General features: G+C 45.5%; 2 protein-coding genes across 5 annotated transcripts; one reads left to right on the top strand and one right to left on the bottom strand.

Annotated features, from left to right (window-relative positions):
- Positions 1 to 205: 205 nt before the first annotated feature.
- Positions 206 to 13,392, top strand: LOC119209514 (epidermal growth factor receptor substrate 15-like 1). Of its 4 annotated transcripts, XM_037458923.2 has the most exons (24): positions 206 to 336; positions 842 to 883; positions 1,005 to 1,094; positions 1,188 to 1,235; positions 1,340 to 1,435; positions 1,670 to 1,735; positions 1,812 to 1,937; positions 2,068 to 2,127; positions 2,250 to 2,519; positions 3,688 to 3,845; positions 4,128 to 4,293; positions 4,516 to 4,578; positions 5,149 to 5,234; positions 5,762 to 5,834; positions 5,919 to 6,080; positions 6,200 to 6,397; positions 6,735 to 6,899; positions 7,216 to 7,354; positions 7,661 to 7,800; positions 8,097 to 8,148; positions 9,398 to 9,483; positions 9,726 to 9,789; positions 11,472 to 11,488; positions 11,956 to 13,392. In XM_037458923.2, the coding sequence occupies exons 1-24, from the start codon at positions 310 to 312 to the stop codon at positions 12,100 to 12,102; spliced, it is 2,541 nt and encodes an 846-aa protein (XP_037314820.2). In that variant the 5' UTR covers positions 206 to 309; the 3' UTR covers positions 12,103 to 13,392. The 4 variants fall into 4 exon arrangements, with proteins under 4 accessions (XP_037314820.2, XP_037314822.2, XP_037314825.2 ...); XM_037458925.2 differs by lacking the exon at positions 4,516 to 4,578; XM_037458928.2 differs by lacking the exon at positions 11,472 to 11,488 and having other exon boundaries at positions 11,956 to 12,097.
- Positions 13,393 to 14,256: 864 nt separating this feature from the next.
- On the bottom strand, positions 14,257 to 16,660 carry LOC119209859 (Krueppel-like factor 2). Its single transcript, XM_037459472.2, has 3 exons — positions 16,336 to 16,660; positions 15,234 to 16,143; positions 14,257 to 15,108 (listed from the first exon to the last, which is right to left on the bottom strand). The coding sequence occupies exons 1-3, from the start codon at positions 16,405 to 16,407 to the stop codon at positions 14,933 to 14,935; spliced, it is 1,158 nt and encodes a 385-aa protein (XP_037315369.1). The 5' UTR covers positions 16,408 to 16,660; the 3' UTR covers positions 14,257 to 14,932.
- Positions 16,661 to 17,226: the final 566 nt, after the last annotated feature.

Genomic DNA, 17,226 nt, shown 5'->3' on the forward strand with positions numbered 1-17,226 from the left:
ACGAGGGTGCTTATTACACAACGTTGTTTTCATTGTGTCTTCAATTAAAAAACAACAAAAACAACCTGTGTTAGGATATCTCCTATCCCAGCACAGGGATACGAGGTATCCCAACACAGGTTGTTTTTGTTGAAGTGTACTACCTTTAAATCATCAACTCTGGTCATAAAACCTGGGAGTTTATTAGGGGGACCATATAGGTGTAGTGAACGAGACGGTTCCGCCACCGGAACCGGGGCTCCTCCCACCTGACGCCGCTCGCCACGGCCCGGTCAAGGGGCGGATGCGCGCTCCCGAGACACCGGAAATATGGCGGCGCTCATGACTCTCAGTCAGGTAACAGCTCTCGAGAAGCTTGAGAAAAGTGTGAAATTGAGTTATCGACCATGTTCAAGTGGCAGTGGCGGTGTTGGTTTGGCCTGATCACGTGACGTCGCTGTGATCCGTGGAGTATATTGTCCAGCGGAACCGTTGGTAGCGACTGATCGGTGTCCACTAAGTTAACATGGTTAGCTAACGGCAGGTCCAGTGTGGATAGCGAATATCATGCGCGTATTAATCCGAAAGGAAAGCTAAAGTTCACGTAACTATTGAAGGGAAAGTGCTAACGTTTCCGTGGCGGATTTGGCAGATAAAAATAACAAAAAAGTGACTAATTAACAGCTAAATCGGAAGACGATAGTTGGTCAGCTAACGTTAGCCGTCCGCGGTGTGTTTACCTACTGAATGATGAAGCTACAGCCCGCCGACGTTTATTAAATGTTTAACAACTCAATCCGATGTCTGTGCTAGCCGATCCTCTCAACTGCTGCTATATGTCTCTCCCTTTCTGCTCCTCCAGTTATCAAGTGGAAACCCAGCCTACGAGAACTACTACCGGCAGGTACGGTCGGGGTTTCCTCCTCATTCGGCTGCTCACGACCCGGCACGTGCAATCGTTTGATGAACACAGGTCCGTCTGCCTTGTCCACTTAGTATGTGGTTTATTTCCATTCATTTTGCAGCTGGATTCGGCGAACACGGGCAAGATATCGGCTGGAGATGCGGCTCAGTTCCTGAAGAAGTCCGGCCTGTCCGACAGCACGCTGGGCAAGGTGGGCCACGCAATCCCCTGCATGAGCACATACAACACACTCCGAATTGCAACAATACTATTTCAACTCATTTTGTGTGTCATTTTCTTTTAGATTTGGGATTTGGCAGATTCCGAAAGAAAGGGCTATTTGGACAAACGGGTAAACCGGGATTTCTCTGGGATTTTGCTGTGATTGGTGATGCCGATGTGTGGGGGGGGGGGAAAACCACTAGATTTGACTTGCTTTCTTCCTCCTCTTTGTAGGGTCTCTTCGTTGCCTTGAGACTTGTGGCCTCAGCGCAGAGTGGAAATGACATCAGCCTTAATAATCTCAACCAACACTTGGCTGCACCTAAATTTGTAAGTGATGAATTGACTCTACTGTTTATAACACTATCCAATGATCTGGTGGGGAGCACACTGAGCTGGGAGAAGCTTTTTATTGCTCATGTGAGGAATGACTTGGCATTGAATGTCTCAGAAAGTTATATTATATGGGTACATGGCACCCCTAACTCTATTTACTCTCTATTTGTGTTCCGGTTTGCCTTGTCTTCTTGTTTTGTATCTCATTATCACTTCCCTTTCTTATAGAAAGATACCAACAGCCCTTCAATAACTGTGTCAACGACGGCACCCGATTCGGAATGGTCCATTAGGGTGAGTTGATTAATTTATCAAGAATGTTCTTGAGAGTATTAACATGTCGCCTAAACTTGTTTCTTCTCTTTCCCAGCCTGATGAAAAGGGGAAATTTGAGGCCATTTTTGAGACTCTGGGCCCTGTAAATGGTCTCCTCTCGGGTGATAAAGTCAAGCCAGTTTTAATTAACTCCAAGCTACCTCTTGACGCCTTAGGAAAGGTGATTTTACATTTTTAGTTAGATTTATGTAACTCACAACCTTATTGCAGTCTTTTCAGGCATTTAAAAGTTAACCATTTTAAAGACACTGCAGCTCAGTCGATTTGGCGTTGACATAATTTGTCTGTAGATTTGGGACCTGAGTGATGTGGACAACGATGGACAGTTGGACAGAGAAGAATTCACAGTGGTGAGCTGGTGCACTTTTGTGTGTTTGCTTAAAGCTTCACTGTTGCTCCAGAATAATTCAGTAAATGTTTCTTTTTCTTTTTTCTTTTTTTAAAATAAATGATCTGATTTCCCATGTTTCAGGCGATGCATCTTGTGTATCGTGCCATGGAAAAGGAGCCTGTCCCAACTACCTTACCCACCTCCCTCATCCCCCCTTCCAAAAGGAAGAAGAAGTCTGCCGGTGCGCTGCCAGGCGCTGTGGCTGTGCTGCCCTCTCTCCCCGGGCTTACTGCCGGCCTGGCTCCTCTCAAGGAGCCCCTGCGAAGCACTCCTCCTCTGGTGCACGCGACTCCCTTCAGCACCAGCACTGTCAACCTCTCCCCAAAACACTCCTTTAAGTCCAGCTCACCGGTACGTCGCCTCGCCTACATTGCACCTGAGGTGTGGCGAGCTCACCGTTCGCATCGATTCACCTGTAGATGATGGAGTCCTCTCTCTGTAAGCTTTGCAAATGATTGAAAGGAATATTACAACTTTATTAGGAACACATATACATCTTAAAATTGAAACTATATAAAACATTCAAAGATGACGCTACATAACGTCAACCTACTTTTCCTTTTTCCATGAACAATTCTATATATAAAAAAAAAGCTCTTATCAACAATATACTTTTTAGCATTTTGTGAAATTATAACATACGATATTTTGATATACTTAAACGTGCCAAGAGTTGGTGGATGTTAATATTGCATAAGCGCCCACCCTACTTTCATCATTTAGAAATATATTCCCTGTAGAAGAAAGTGTGTGTCACTTGATCTCTTTTCCTCCCTCAGGAGGGAAACGGGACTCTCTGGGTGCTTTCTTTGGTAGTTTCACACCGCTTCCTCCCCAAATTTGTTTCATTGATTCATCTATTGCTCTATTGTCTCAGCATCAACTGGTCCAAGGTATTCCTGCGATGCAGTAGGATGGCGACCTTCTAAATGTGGCTAGTTATTTTTAAGAAGTACAAGATGAACGATGCATTCAATCCCTTTTTGAAGAAATCCTTACATGTATTTTCTAAGTATCACAAGGACACAGCCTTAGAACCAGCTTTTCCAGTCTTGTTTCTTTTCTGTTGCTAATGAGTGGACTGGTTTTCCCACATGTTTTGGAACATTGTGTAAAGGGCGGTGTGTTCCTCACTAGCACATAATGGCTGCAGTGATTGGTTTGGATTTACAGGTTCCCCTGAAAACCAGGATCACCTGACAGTCATGACACGTGTTCCGATCCTGTTCCTGTTGTGCCACTTCTCGTGTGTGTTCTTTTGTCCTTGTTAGTTCAGTGACCTTTTCTTCAGATTTCTACTTGGGTTTGACTCGCCCAAGGCAAAGAATCAGTGGCCTGTCAGATTTCTTAGAATACATTTGTTCTTCATCCATTACATTTAATTAGTGTACAGCATATTTAATTTGATCCAGTATGATGCGCAAATGCCACCCGTTATTCAACAAAAGCAAGCAATTTCTCCAGAAGTGTGGTCTCCCTTATCTAAAATCCCATAAATGTGGTGTTTTGTTCATTCCAGCCCGTGGTGAACTGGGTGGTACCGCTGGCCGACAGGGAGCGATATGATGACATCTTCAAGATAACCGACAGCGACAATGATGGCCTCGTTAACGGAACCGAGGTCATAGAGATTTTCATGCAGTCCAGTCTCTCCCAGACGATGCTGGCGCAGATATGGTGAGACCACGGCTCCGATTAGACCGCCTTCATTTGCACAGGTTTTTCCTTCTTGCACACGCTAATGTAACACTAGTCTCACTGGGCGTAACTCCACCTTGTGGACCGTTTGAATCAATACAACTGTAAGAGGGGGGGAAAAAAAACCAATATTAAAGTGCAATACCAGGGCGTTGGAAAACGGGCCTTTTTTGAAAGTAGGTGAGCTCACGTTGTTTTCATAAGACGCCTGGCATCATTTCTCAGGAAGAACACATTATCTGAAGTCTCTCCTCCGTGCAGGGGGCTCGCTGACACCAAACAGACGGGCAAGCTGACCCGTGAGCAGTTCTCTCTGGCCATGTACCTGATCCAGCAGAAGGTCACTAAAGGCGTAGACCCTCCCTCCACCCTCACCCAGGACATGATTCCCCCATCAGATAGGACCGCAGCTTCAGCAACGGGCCCCGTGAGTCGCGACTTCAGCCACGGCTCCATCTTTCAACTGCTCCATTTATGGGATTCTTTCTTCCTTCCAAAGCAACTTCTTTGTTGCTTCCGTTAGCGCGCTGCTATATTCACTTTAAAGGCTGGGCTCTGCTTTCTGGCCTTTCTGCCTTGCGAAACAGTTTTTTAAAAAAAATGCTTTTTGCTTCTTTTCTTCTTTTCTCGCTTCTATCCTGTCTGACAGAGTTATTCAGGGCTTTTGGCAGCCGTGAGGCCGGAGGTCGCTGCACTAGCTCACATGCGCAGAGTGAGTAGCGGAGCTTTGTTTCACTGTGTGGCGCTGTTGTTCCGTCATACTCTCCGAAGCACAAAGGTGCAGACGGGACCAGTTCTTCAAGGGGAACGAATCATCATTTTAGTCATTCTCCCATTCTTGTGTTACAAATACCTCTTTTTTGAGGTTGATTAGGAAACTATAAATAAAAAAAAACGTAACATATATGTTGGGGATATCCTTAATTGAGAGGATTCTGGGGCACCGCTTTGTCGACTAAGTGTTGACATGTGCATGCTTTGTACTCTCTTCAGACTGTGTGCATTTCTCCTCATTCATGTATTGTCTGTGACTACTACCCCCCCCCCCTCGTATTTCCTTCCTGTTTCTTTTGTTTTGTTAACATATCGACAGGGAGAACCCCCCCCCCCCCCCCCGCACTCCCCCATACCATTATTGTCCCCTGCACGCTCTTTCCCTCCTTTCTAGTCCCATTTCCCTTCCTCAAATCTCCCGTATTTGTCTCTCCACCCTCACTACCATCTTTCGCACTTTCTCACCCGACTCTCTCTCTCTCTTGTCCGTCGCTGTGTCTCGCCTCAGGACGGCAGCAGCTCTGTGGGATCTGTCGAGCTGACGGGCATCAAAGAGCTGGATGACATCAGCCAGGAAATAGCTCAGCTGCAGAGGTGAGCCCCTCCGTAGCAGGGGGATAGCTTTGTTTCTCTTCCTCCCGAGGAAAAGGGCGAGTGGCTTGAGGTGAAATGAAACCTCAAGATATTTTGTATGAGAAAATGTTGACTTCTCTGTCACCAATGCCAGAGCATTAACCGGTGCTCTTGTTAGATGTTATTACTCCAAGGCAGAAGCTGTGTCCCCATTGAGCCCTGCTTGTGGCCTTTCAGAGAAATCCAGAGCCTTCGGCATCAAGTGGAGTCAGAAAGCTGATTAAATTGTTGCAACCAATAACCCGACCCTTGTTGTTGCAATTTCTTTTTTCAGTGATTTTGCCACTCATCTTTCAAAGTGAGAAAAACCATCAGTCTAGATTAAAAAAAAAAAAAAGAACAACATTATATTAAAATATCACTATTCCAAATTGACAGAGTTTTGTCTCGTCAAGCTCCATGTTTGGTTAGAGCTTTGGGCTTTTTTGAGGAAGTAATAACTCTTTTTAAAACTTACTGTCTTCCTCTCCCATGTTCTCCACCTACAGAGAGAAATTCATTCTGGAGCAAGAAATCAGAGAAAAGGAGGAAACCATCAGACAACAAAATAGTGAGGTTCAGGTAAGGCTGAGCTGAGACAGATTCTGACTGACTGACACATCTGTCAACAAGGCAAACGTATGAATGTGCGTGATGGACCCGCAGGACATGCAGAACGGACTGGACAGGGAGAGCAGCAGCCTGCAGGACTTGGAGTCGCAGAGGCAGGAGGCCCAGGAGCGCCTGGGGGAGATGGACCAGCAGCGCTCCAAGCTGGAGGGAATGATCAACGACGTCAAGCAGAAGTGCCAGGAAGAGTCGCACATGGTGAGCGACATTAGGAGGCACTGTATGCCTGGATCTTTTGAGACCAATTTGGAGTAAGCACGTTTATTTGGGTCCACCGTCTTACTGTTAACGGCTAACCTTTTTTTTTTTTCTTCCAGATTTCATCCCTGCAGAGCCAGATTCGCTCTCAGGAGAACGACCTGCAGAGCCAGGAGGACGAAATGAGCCGCACCAAGTCGGACCTGAGCAGGCTGCAGGATGAGGAGGCCCTTCTGGAGCAGAGTCTGCTCTCTGGTCGGGTCCAGCTGGACAGCATCACAAAGTCTCTCAAAACCACTCAGGAAGAGATCCACCAGGTCAGTGCGGGCGAAGTGACTAGGCGTTTCGACCATAAAACTCAGAGAGGCAGAGAGGTTTGTATGTGCTCAGGAAACATTACGTTTACTCCTTTTTTGTGTTTTGGTCTTTATCAACTTACCAGCTAAATCAGGTGCATTCCTCAATTTGCCGAAGACCTTATTGCATTCAAGTAATTAGTGATTGTTTCCTTTTGAAAACCATTTTTTGCTTCTTGCTGTCGCAGTAGCTTACCCATTACTACTGGGTGGGACCTCGCAGGTGTTCTTCAATTAGACGCTAAATCCAATCATGTTTTTATGGAGTCCCAACATGAATGCAACTTTGATGTTTTAGGCGCGCAGTAAGCTGTCGCTGATCCAGGACAGCCAAAAGGAGGTGACCAAGACCATTGAGCAGTACAACAGCGCTTTGAGCGACATCAACCGAGGACAAACCGCCAACCTGCCGGACTTGAGTGAAGGCTTTGCCGAGAAGGAGAACGGAGGGTTCAGGACTACGGTGAGGAGATCAGGAATACATCCTCCTTCTCACTTCAAGAAATGATCCTAGACCTTTTACTCTTACTTCATTTTGGCTTTTCTTCCGCATTGGGATCATTTTGCCTGGTCATTGATTGGTAATGTGTTTGATGGCTACTCAGACGTCAGAAGAATGCAAATATACATGGAACCTTTTTTTCCTTGATCTTTGCCAAAGATGGTTTTTTTTCATGACTGAAAAATGACCAATGTTTTGCTGACTTGTGTTGAATTCATGTGTAATCCCTGTGTTGGTTTTAGTCATTTCTTTCTGAATTCATTCATTCATTCATCAGGACGACTCTTTCAAGTCAAGGATTGCCATGTTCAACAGCAGCAGCAGCAGCAGCAGCAGCAGCAGCAGCAGCCGCGCTAAGGAGCCTCCAGCAGACCCCTTTCAGACAGAGGACCCCTTCAAGTCCGACCTTTTCCAAGGTCTGAATACCTCTTTTATCTCTTTATTATTTTCTCCTGTATTTCTGAAAAGGGTCACGGCCATTCCCTACTCTACCAGCTTTCATCTGCATTAATGTGTTCCTGTGATTAGGCATTTCTACTAAATACCTGAAATGTACTTGCGTTCTAGATGTCAAGTTGTGGAGTTTCCTTGAAATGGAAATGTATGTTCAAGCCTGTTTCATTTATTTATTTATTTTTATACACTGTGGAAAAATGTCTTTTTTAGTGAGTTGATTAAAGTCCATCGGCAGTTGAGCTCTCAATGGCTTTTCCTTTGTCCAGATCCATTTGGAGCGGATCCCTTCAAAGAAAGCGACCCCTTCAAAGGAACCTCATCTGAAGATTTTTTTAAGAGAACTGACCAGTCGAGCGTGTTCGGATCCTCGGAGCCCTTCATGAGAAGACCCACCCCACCGGCCAAGGTATCGCACCCCGCCTTCTTTTTACCGCTCAAATGGTGGTCCTTGATCCTGCTTCTCTCGTTTGTTCTTTTGTGAAAAAGTAAAACATTAATAATGTTAATAATAACATGTTTAATAATACTTACTGCTGATGAAAATGTGACGACATCTTCACTGGATGTACTTGAAACGCAAATCGGTGCCACAAAGACACATCTGTAGTTGATGTGCTGACGTCTTCTTTGTGTAAGTAGTTTAATGGCGATCTGACCGCCTTACTTACATTACTTGTGCTCTGTTTCATTTGTTTTCCTCAGCCGGGAAGCTTCAGCAGTGGGGATTCTTTCAAATCCCACAGCCCAAAACCAGGTACGTTTCTGGTTCGCAGACATGGATCAGAGCCTTTTATTCTCCCTTCTCAGCTGTAAATGCAAAGATTGAAATGAGGTGCTAATTTCCTAAATACTTAACTCACCAAATTAAGGTTGATAAGGATTGCGTTTGTTCTTGTCAATCATCTTCTTGCGGCGAAGAAGGTGATGGCTCTGCACACAACTGTACTGTCACTTGACATCATTTAGTCAACTAAAAGGAAAAACACGTCGTCGTCGTCTCATTCCCAGAATGCGACACTGAACTCTTATTAGCGGCGCTCCAAACACGCTGGAACCTTTCGGTTGTGAAACGGGTCTCAAAGACCCATTCTTTGCCTTCCTGGATGACGTGTGGGAATTAGATTTTTATTTTTGGTGCGAATCGGGGGCAAACAATTTTTACTCTTTTGCGGCTTCAATTTTTCCTGCAGTTGGGGGCTATTTTTAGACAAGTACCTACGCATTTAACTGCTGGCCAACTAAAAATACCCCCCCCCCCCCCCTCCCTCCACCCCCCTCCCCACTAACCCTGGAAAAACAGGAGGCTTGCAGCAGCCAAGCATAACAGAAACTCTGTGACTGCTGGTCCTTCTGTACCAGAAACACACTGCCACTCCTCTGACCCGTTCTCTGCTGCCTCTGTCCCGTCTTTATATCTGCTGCTATTGAGTGGCTTGGCCCCCACTCGCTGCGGAAGTTGTTTTAAGTTAGTGGCTAACGCCGGTCGATGCTCCGCCGCGCTACACACCTTCACGAGAACACAGGGGCAACTGTAGACCTGAGCCCAGTTACTGTGCGTAAAGCGTACTTCACATGAATGGGGTCTCCTGTGGTTGCACACTCACAACAAACAGATTCTATTACAATATTTTGTTTTTTCACTGTAACCATGTGCAGTTTGCTTTTTTTTTATTTTTTATCATTAAGCGGCATACCACCGAGCTTCAAAACAACCCGGGCACAGTTTTGTTTTAACAGTGCGCCGACTGACCCCTTTAATTATCTGATCGTATGCGAACGTCAGCTTAAACAAAGAAGGCTCTGCTTCCCAGGTTTGTTTTTGCGAAATGACATGGAAAATGAAAAGGGTCATGCCACAGTCCCCCCCCCCCCCCCCCCTGCTGAAAATAACATGCGGGCCATGTCAGGATACATTTCAGGATTCAGGTTTTGAGTCTGAACTTAATTTCCCTGGCCCTTTGCAGTAAATGTACTGAAATGTTTTAATGTACTTTTTGTCACAGATGGGTTTGGGACCGTGGACCCCTTTGGGAGCGACTCTTTCGCTAACAAGGGAGGGGGATTTGCTGACTTTAGACAGATGTCAAAGGTAAGCTCTGGAGACTCTTGGTGTTATGAAACAGTCGCACCATAAAACTCTCATTTTCCATTTAGCTGCAAAAAGCTGTGTCTTTAATTTGACTCTTATCAAATTCATTTAAATTTTATTCTACTAATGTATCACATTTGTCTCACAAGTCCCTCTAGTATCGGGTCAAAGGCGTTGGGCTAACATTTCTGTTTTTTTTTTCTTTCTTTTTTTTTTTTGTCTATTTCCTTGTGTGTGAACAGAAGATGGACAACCCTGTCCCACCGTCAAAGAAAAATGTGCCTACCCGACCTGCACCTCCCTATGGTAAGCCTTTGTGTGTGTGTGTGTGTGTCTGTGTGTGCGCATGCAGCTCATTTTAAGGTGTTCATATCGAGTGCTGGATTGGAAGTGCACCGCATGGTTTAAATACAGATGTCAAATTTGGGTCTGTACCGTCACAATAATGATTAATAAGGCTTTTCCCCACTTTCGATGGTTGCAAATTGTCACAGAAATGGTGGCAGTAACGTTTTTAGCGATGCTCATTGTGATCAACCGTTTTCCTCAACAAAAAAAAAGAGGTGCAGAGAAAGCGGTTTCTTTTTGAAGAACTGTGGGTAGAGGTACGGTACGAGGGTTTTTACAGAGTGAGGAACCTTCGTTGGCATTTCCCCTTTGTTGTCTTAACTACATTTGGATGAATTTAGCGCATTTAGTGTGTTTTAAGTCACACGCTATCCACAAGCCGTGCCCTCCTGCTGTGACCTTGCACTTATTTCTTTAGCAGAAGCCGCAGCGTGAGAAACTCTGTGTTCCTCTTTGCTTTACCGCACATCGAAGGGTAGAGGCGAGTAACCACAGTTAGCCAGCAAAGCTGCCCCCGGCCATGTGCCCCTTCAGGGATGGAGAAGTGAAAAGTCCACAGTGTAACTGGAATTGCAACTGTTTATCTATTGTTGCAATAGTGTCACTTGCATCTCCTTCATTTGTTAAATGCAACCCTTTTTTTTTTTTTTAGTCATTGGTTCAGAAGGTTTGAGAGATGAGTAAACAGGCGACATTCAAAAAGGGCGACATTCAAAATAACGCGTTCAGGGCTGACATGGGTGTGTCAGTTATTTACAAAGCTTCAGTGCATCAGTGAGCCTTACTCAAAAATGCGGTTAACACCTTTAAAAAAAAAAAAAAAAAAAAGTGTGTCAACTCTGCATGCCATGAAGTCAACGCTGTCAGCTCTCTGTGAAGAGAAACGTCGCAGCATAATAATGCACATTACTCACCAAGGTGTGAGCTCATTTTCCCAAGGCGGCTACCTGTTCGTAGCTTCTGAAGTGAAGGCCCGCGTTTGGTGTGTCTGTGTGTTTGATTTGAATTCCGCCCTCCTCCAGTCACACTTCTTGTTACGAGACACTTAAAGCACAGCATCAAAAGCTTTGGCGTTATTTTTTTATTTATTTTTGTCGGAGTCTCCTCTCACGTTTTCAGATGGGTCTGCATGACCTGCTGATCTCGGCCCTCATCCCCGTTACCCCCCACGCCCTTAAATGTGTCTGCGTCACGGCGTCAGTGCAGTCGATGCTTGCTTCAAACTTTGGCGGAAAGTCAAGATTTACACCGTTTCAGTCGAGCGGTGAACTTGCCCGCTCAGGTAGCACTTTGAGGAGCTTCTCTTCTTCTCTTTTTTTTTTTTTTTTTTTTTCTTGATGTAGAAGTTGAAGGCTTTATTGCTGTCAAAGCGTGATGTGCCCCAAAGGACAGCCCGACCGAGGGGAAAACTGCCTCTTTTGTCCTCCTCCTTCCGCTGCTTTGCCATCGCGTACAGCCCAGCGGCTGTGCACGCTCTCAAGTGCAGTGGAGATGCACCGTAGGGGTTTTTCAGACTGGTTTGTATCGTTTGACTTGACAAAAAGTAATCTTATCCCTCATGACGGTTGTGAAAGAGATTTGTGTTTCGCTTTCTTTTTTTTCTTTTTTTTTAATCGAGCTCTGCGTTGTAATTCTTGCAGGATCCGAATGTATCAAGGTAAGATTGTGCAGTACAAGGGTGTGGTGGTCGGCCGCTTGCATGTGAAAAATCTGTCCGCAGTTCATGAGCATGTCAATTTTCAATGAATCTCCTCTGCATCCCCGGCGCAAGCACTGAATGTGTGCGGCATGTGCCGAGTAATTGACGTCACCAGTGTGTCACTGCGTTGTTTTAAGATGCTTTTCGTGTCGCTTTCAAGGCCGTCCGAGCGCAATCTGAACGTGTGTAGTTTAGCAGTTTTCTTCTTCTCGCTGCTACATATGAAATCCTTTTGAGTTGCGTTCTTAAAGTCCTGCCTGATGAGAAGCATAGGATTTCAAATTTGCACCCATGTTTTTGCTTCTTGCATAGTGCCATCTCTTTATGTTGACATTTCAGCCTGCCCTTTTGCTTTGTTCTGTTGTTTTTTTTTTTTGTGTCCACATCTTTTTATATCTTCACATATTTTTGCTTCTTAACTCTAGTTTGGAAGTGAAAACCAGCAGCTGGAGTGGGTCAAACGGGAGAGCGAGCGTGAGGAGCAGGAGAGGCTACGGAGGCTGCGGCTGCAGGAGCAGCAGGACCTGGAGCTGGCGATCGCTCTCAGCAGGGCCGACGTGCCCAGAGCCTGACCGGCTACTCCCAACCACATCGTTTTTGGACCTCCTCCTCCTCCTCCTCCTTCTGCCTCACAGTCCTCCGTCCGCAGGGTCATGACGACGGCACCAACACTGGCCCGTCGGGACTAGCGGCCCCTGTTACCAATTTGTGTAAAGAGACCAGTGTTTCTCCAGCCATGGCTTGAGTCAAAACGACTCCACATTTAGACACTAGTTACGGCTCACGGTGACCCAAACTACATGGCGACAGTAGTCGAGGACAAAATGCGGAGGGACTTGATTTGAACTTTAACGCCAGCCAAAGCCAGCAGGCTACTCGGCTACAACCTACGTTTGGCGTTATGTCGCGTTACGGCTCATAACCCTGCCTTATCCAAAAGCCTAAAAAACATTTTTATAGAATATTTTACGGTTTTATTTATGTTCAAAAGCAATGACTCTGTGGTGTATGAAGTTTTTGTAAAGTGCATTATATGATTTTTTTTTTTTTTTTAATATATCCTGTAAAATATAAGAAGACATTTCTTCATTTAAAGTCAGACCTGATGCGTTAATTCCCAAGTGCGCTACGCTTGGTATGTCTTAATTTTGGATTTTTTTCCCCCCCCTTAGTTTAGGCACCAATCATTGGTTGCTTCTTCCATCTACATTTAAGATGCTTGCGATAATCATCGAGGTCTTCCTTTCTTAAGTCATACAGCGCGTGCTTGTCAGAAACGTTTGTGATTGGTCGCCTTGTTACGCCCAAAACAACTTGCTCTCCAATACAACTAAGAGCCTCTATAAAGTGGGAGTGGTGTAAATCGACATTGTTTATACTGGTGCTGTTACGTTTACTTCTATTCTGTACTGCTTCACACTACCACTAATGCACAAGGACATCTGCCTTCAATTGTGTGCTTTTTCTCTCAACACTCAAATCAACCATTGGATCTTTTTTTATTGTGGATTTTCTTTCCCTCGTGTTATTAATGTCTTACTACTCTTAATACTCCATTTGAACGGTTTAAATGACTTAAAATATTGTATCCTTGTAATTATATTACATTAATCAGGGTTATTTTGGCAGATAATGTATGTACTGTATGTCCCACACCTTACAGGACATGTACAGGGATGGTGTGATATCGACATTGTAATGTTTAACTGTATGTATGTCGTTATTAAAAAGAAGCTTTTAATTTAATAAAAATGATTTTTGACATTTCTGGAACAAGGTAAGTATCACCCTTTTGAAACATGTATGCTTTTATAAAATGCAGGATGCAGTTCTACTGACTCCAATAAAAGATGTTGTTCATATGTTGTTCATATTCTGCATTGGTATTGTGGGGGAGGTGGGGGTGAAATGAGGGATACATTTGCATCGCCCACTGCTAATATTTTTAGAATGTGTACTTCCTCTTTTAATATATCTGCTAAATTCAAGTGTCCATCAATACATTCAAGTCAGAAAGATAAGACAGCTGTGTGGCACCGCCTTTGAGGGTGCGAGGAAGGGTGTGGTATTATCACTTTTTTTAGTTTTTTCAAATGTCATGCAGAGTATTGCGTCCATTACATAGCATATATTTGAAGACTAACGTCAAATATTGATCTGACTTTTCAAAAGGCCGTCTGGCCATTATGCATCTACTCAATGCAGCCTTTGATGCTCACTGACACCATGCAGTCATGACATGCACGCACTCGGATACTTTGAAACTGTGCACAGTGACTGTGTGTAATTGTAGTATTAAGGCCCTTTGATGTCCTTCTATAATTTCTACCCATCAGAAAGGGAGTCTAAGGGCTCCCTGATGAGGGTTCGCTGTGCCCCTCTGTCCAGACTGCTCTCGGCTCACTCTGTAATTATGGAAATGGAGTGTTTGTATTTATAGGCTAAGCCCACAAGTGGCTGTCCTTCTGTGTCTTGCAGCTGCAAAACATCACAGTGGAAATCAAGTGTCATTTCGAAAATTAAAGTGGGGGTACGATGGCCACGTGTATAACCCGTTTAGTGTAAGTGAACTGATGGATTGCAGCCTGCTTCAACCTACTTACCATGACCTGTTTGATACGCATACGAAACCTGTCGACTGTTGGATGTGGTTCACTGAGCGGAATGTGTGAACAATATGTGATTAAAATGACTGCATGAATAGTAAAGCGCTCCGGAGTCAAAGGTTCAATTTCATTGTTTTTTTTAATATTTACAATAAATATACATTTTACAGTATAAAAACCATGTACATATTTATATAAATTTAAGTGAAAAATAATGCACAGGGCATCAAGCCCTGATAGCGAACAGAGGGACTGGATCCAGGAGTTTCACACGAGAGAAGACAAAAGCAACTCCAAATAGGAATGATCAATAAAATAAAGCAGTTCAGGCCATTCAGACATTGAGGCAGTTTAAATAAAACATTGTCCCTGCACATGTTAATCAACCATGTGCATTTCACCCCTGTCCTTAAGAACATGTACTGTTTTGTTGGCCATGTCGTTCTATCACTACAAGTTTTACAGTAGCGCAGTCGTAGAAAGGCACTTTTGTGTCAAACACAGCGTTCCCGATCTGTCAAAGAAGAGTTGTATATATATATATACAGGGCCAGCCCCTTCTTGGTCTCCTTGTTCTAAAGCAAACAAAGCTTTTCTAAAGCTTGTATTGAACCAAAGTAGTACCAGCTACATTATTAGAATATAAAAGCACCAAAACTTTTCCATTCAATATTACATATAAAAAAAAGGCTTTGGTCATTTGGACAGCAATTTAAATTAAGAAAAAAAAATCACAATAGATACGAAAATAACACAACCCCTCCTCCCCCTCCACCAAGTCCTGATGTGAGCACCTTCACATGTGTCTCTTCATGTGAAGGGCCAGGTGGTCAGACCTGGAGAAGGCGCGTTCGCACAGGTGACACTGGAAGGGCCTGTGACCGGTGTGTTTGCGGAAATGACGGGTCAGCTCATCGGAGCGGGCGAATTTCCACCCACAGCCTTCCCAGCTGCAGTGGTACGGCTTCTCACCTGAGGAGAGGACACAAATGGGACACTGTTAGTCAACGGGGAGACGCGGTTTTGAGCTGTGCCGGCCTGTGCGTAATCGCGCACATTTTTTTTTTCTTCCACGATGGATATGGGCTCCGACTTACCGGTGTGAGTTCGGAGATGCGCCTTCAGGTGCGAGCTCTTGGTGTAGGTTTTCCCGCAGCCCGCGTAGCTGCAGGTGTGCGACGCCGTGCGCTTGCGCGGCCACGTCCGTCGTCCTCTCTTGGGTTTGGTGTCCAGCAGCTCGAGGGGAGAGGAGGGCGGTGTGAGCATCACCCTCTGCGCGCCCGGCTGCAGGTTGAGCCCTTCGTCGTACATGCCGAAGGCGGTGTGCGGAGCGTGGTAGGGCATTTGCATGTGGGGAACCTGAGGGTGGTGAGGGAATGCAGCCGGAGTGTGATACTTCTGTGAGTAGTTCATGGGCTGGCACAGCTGTGCCTGGCAGTCCGAAACGCCCTGGTCCTCGGGGCTGAGGGGAGGGGTCATGTTGCTGACCGCCCGCGGAGAGATGGCCACTCGCGGCTGCTCGAAGGACATCATGCACGAAACGTTGCCTTCTTGCTTGATTTTGCTGCAGCTCTGTGGCACCATGCCCAAAACGGGGCCGTAGCCGTCCATGGGGGGCTCCACTTTGATGTCCTGGCGGGGAAAATGCGCCGCGTTGACGTAAAACCTCCCCTGGACGCAGGGGTTGCGCGTAATGCCATAGCTGTTGTTTCCTTCGGAGCGCAGCAGCTCCGTCATGAGGCTGGCGCCGTACGGCGGCGGCGGGGAGCGGTGGTCCTCCGCCGCGTAGGATGGAGCCGAGGTCCCCGCGGTGTACATGCTGAAGTCGGCTGTGCCCGCAAACTCCCCCGGGCTGTCTGAGCCGGTCGTGTTGGCGAGAATAAAATCCAGATCCAAGTAATTGCTCAGATCCTCGTCGTCTCTTTTGCTGTGAGTGTCCAAGTTTTGTACCATTTCAAGCATGGAGCAGCTGGCGGAGACTAGCTTGTCCGTGTCTCCTTTCCATCTCTGTAAGAATAAATATGTGTTATTAGATATGATTTTTCTGTGAAATAAAACACCGTTGCAGTGACACATCATTCAGCCCGACACTGATCTTTAAAGTTAGTGGTTTACCAATTAAATCAGTGAAACAAGGTGACGTAAAAAAAACGCATCCACAGATTTGTGAAACATATTACAATATCATGTTTAACTTACGTTTTCCCACGTTTTCTCTCTCTGGTTCGAGAATGTCGAAAATGACGGCAGCATCACCCCGGATAAGGCCATCGTTTTGTTGAAATAATAACTAAATCTCTCAGGTCAAAGTCGTTTTCAGATTCCGTGCGCCTTATTTCACTGTCGCTCTCCGCAGCCGCGCTCCGGAGACATGAACGAGTGTAAAAGTGGAAGGAGGTCCTCCGAACTTTATAAGTCTCTCACCCGAGTGCGCCCGTCCAATTGTGAGAGCTCAGGAAACAACGTAAAGTTGGGTAAATTTAGCTCTTTATAAAGCGTTCCCTGCAGGCAGCGGGGCTCAGTGCTCCTTATGACAGTGGACGCGGTGCAGAGGAGCCTATAAAGCGCAGGACCTCCCCCAAAACACTGACGCATGCACTCCACAGACCGCTCCTCCTCCCCCCCCCTCCCCCCCCCCCCCTTCCCTCCCTCCTTGAGCTGGAGGAGCAGGCAAAATACAAACAGCGATATAGCAACCAAAGATACTTACGTAATACGCCGAAAAGAACACGGCTAATGAAGTTGCCCGAGGCCAAGCCGCACCAACAACTTAATAGCACAGTGTCGTTGGTTAATTGTCTCAAAGACAAATAGCGTGTGGACTTTTCTAAGAAAGATTGGCACAGATATAATTAGTCCCACGTAAGTGGGTTAGGGACAAACGCAGAACAAATATATAAAAAATACAGTCCAGGCAACACACGTGTTAAATAACACGTGACGAATAACGCTCAAATAATCCGCACGCACGGGCGACATTGAAATGAACGCGGCTTGTTGCATCCGAAAAAAAGAAAAGAAAAAAAAACCCTTCTGATGCATTGTAGGTACACTGCCTTCGTGTGGTATTTTCTAAAAATCCTTAATAAA

This window comes from Pungitius pungitius, chromosome 15 (assembly GCF_949316345.1).
Source record: "Pungitius pungitius chromosome 15, fPunPun2.1, whole genome shotgun sequence".
Lineage (NCBI taxonomy): Eukaryota > Metazoa > Chordata > Actinopteri > Perciformes > Gasterosteidae > Pungitius > Pungitius pungitius.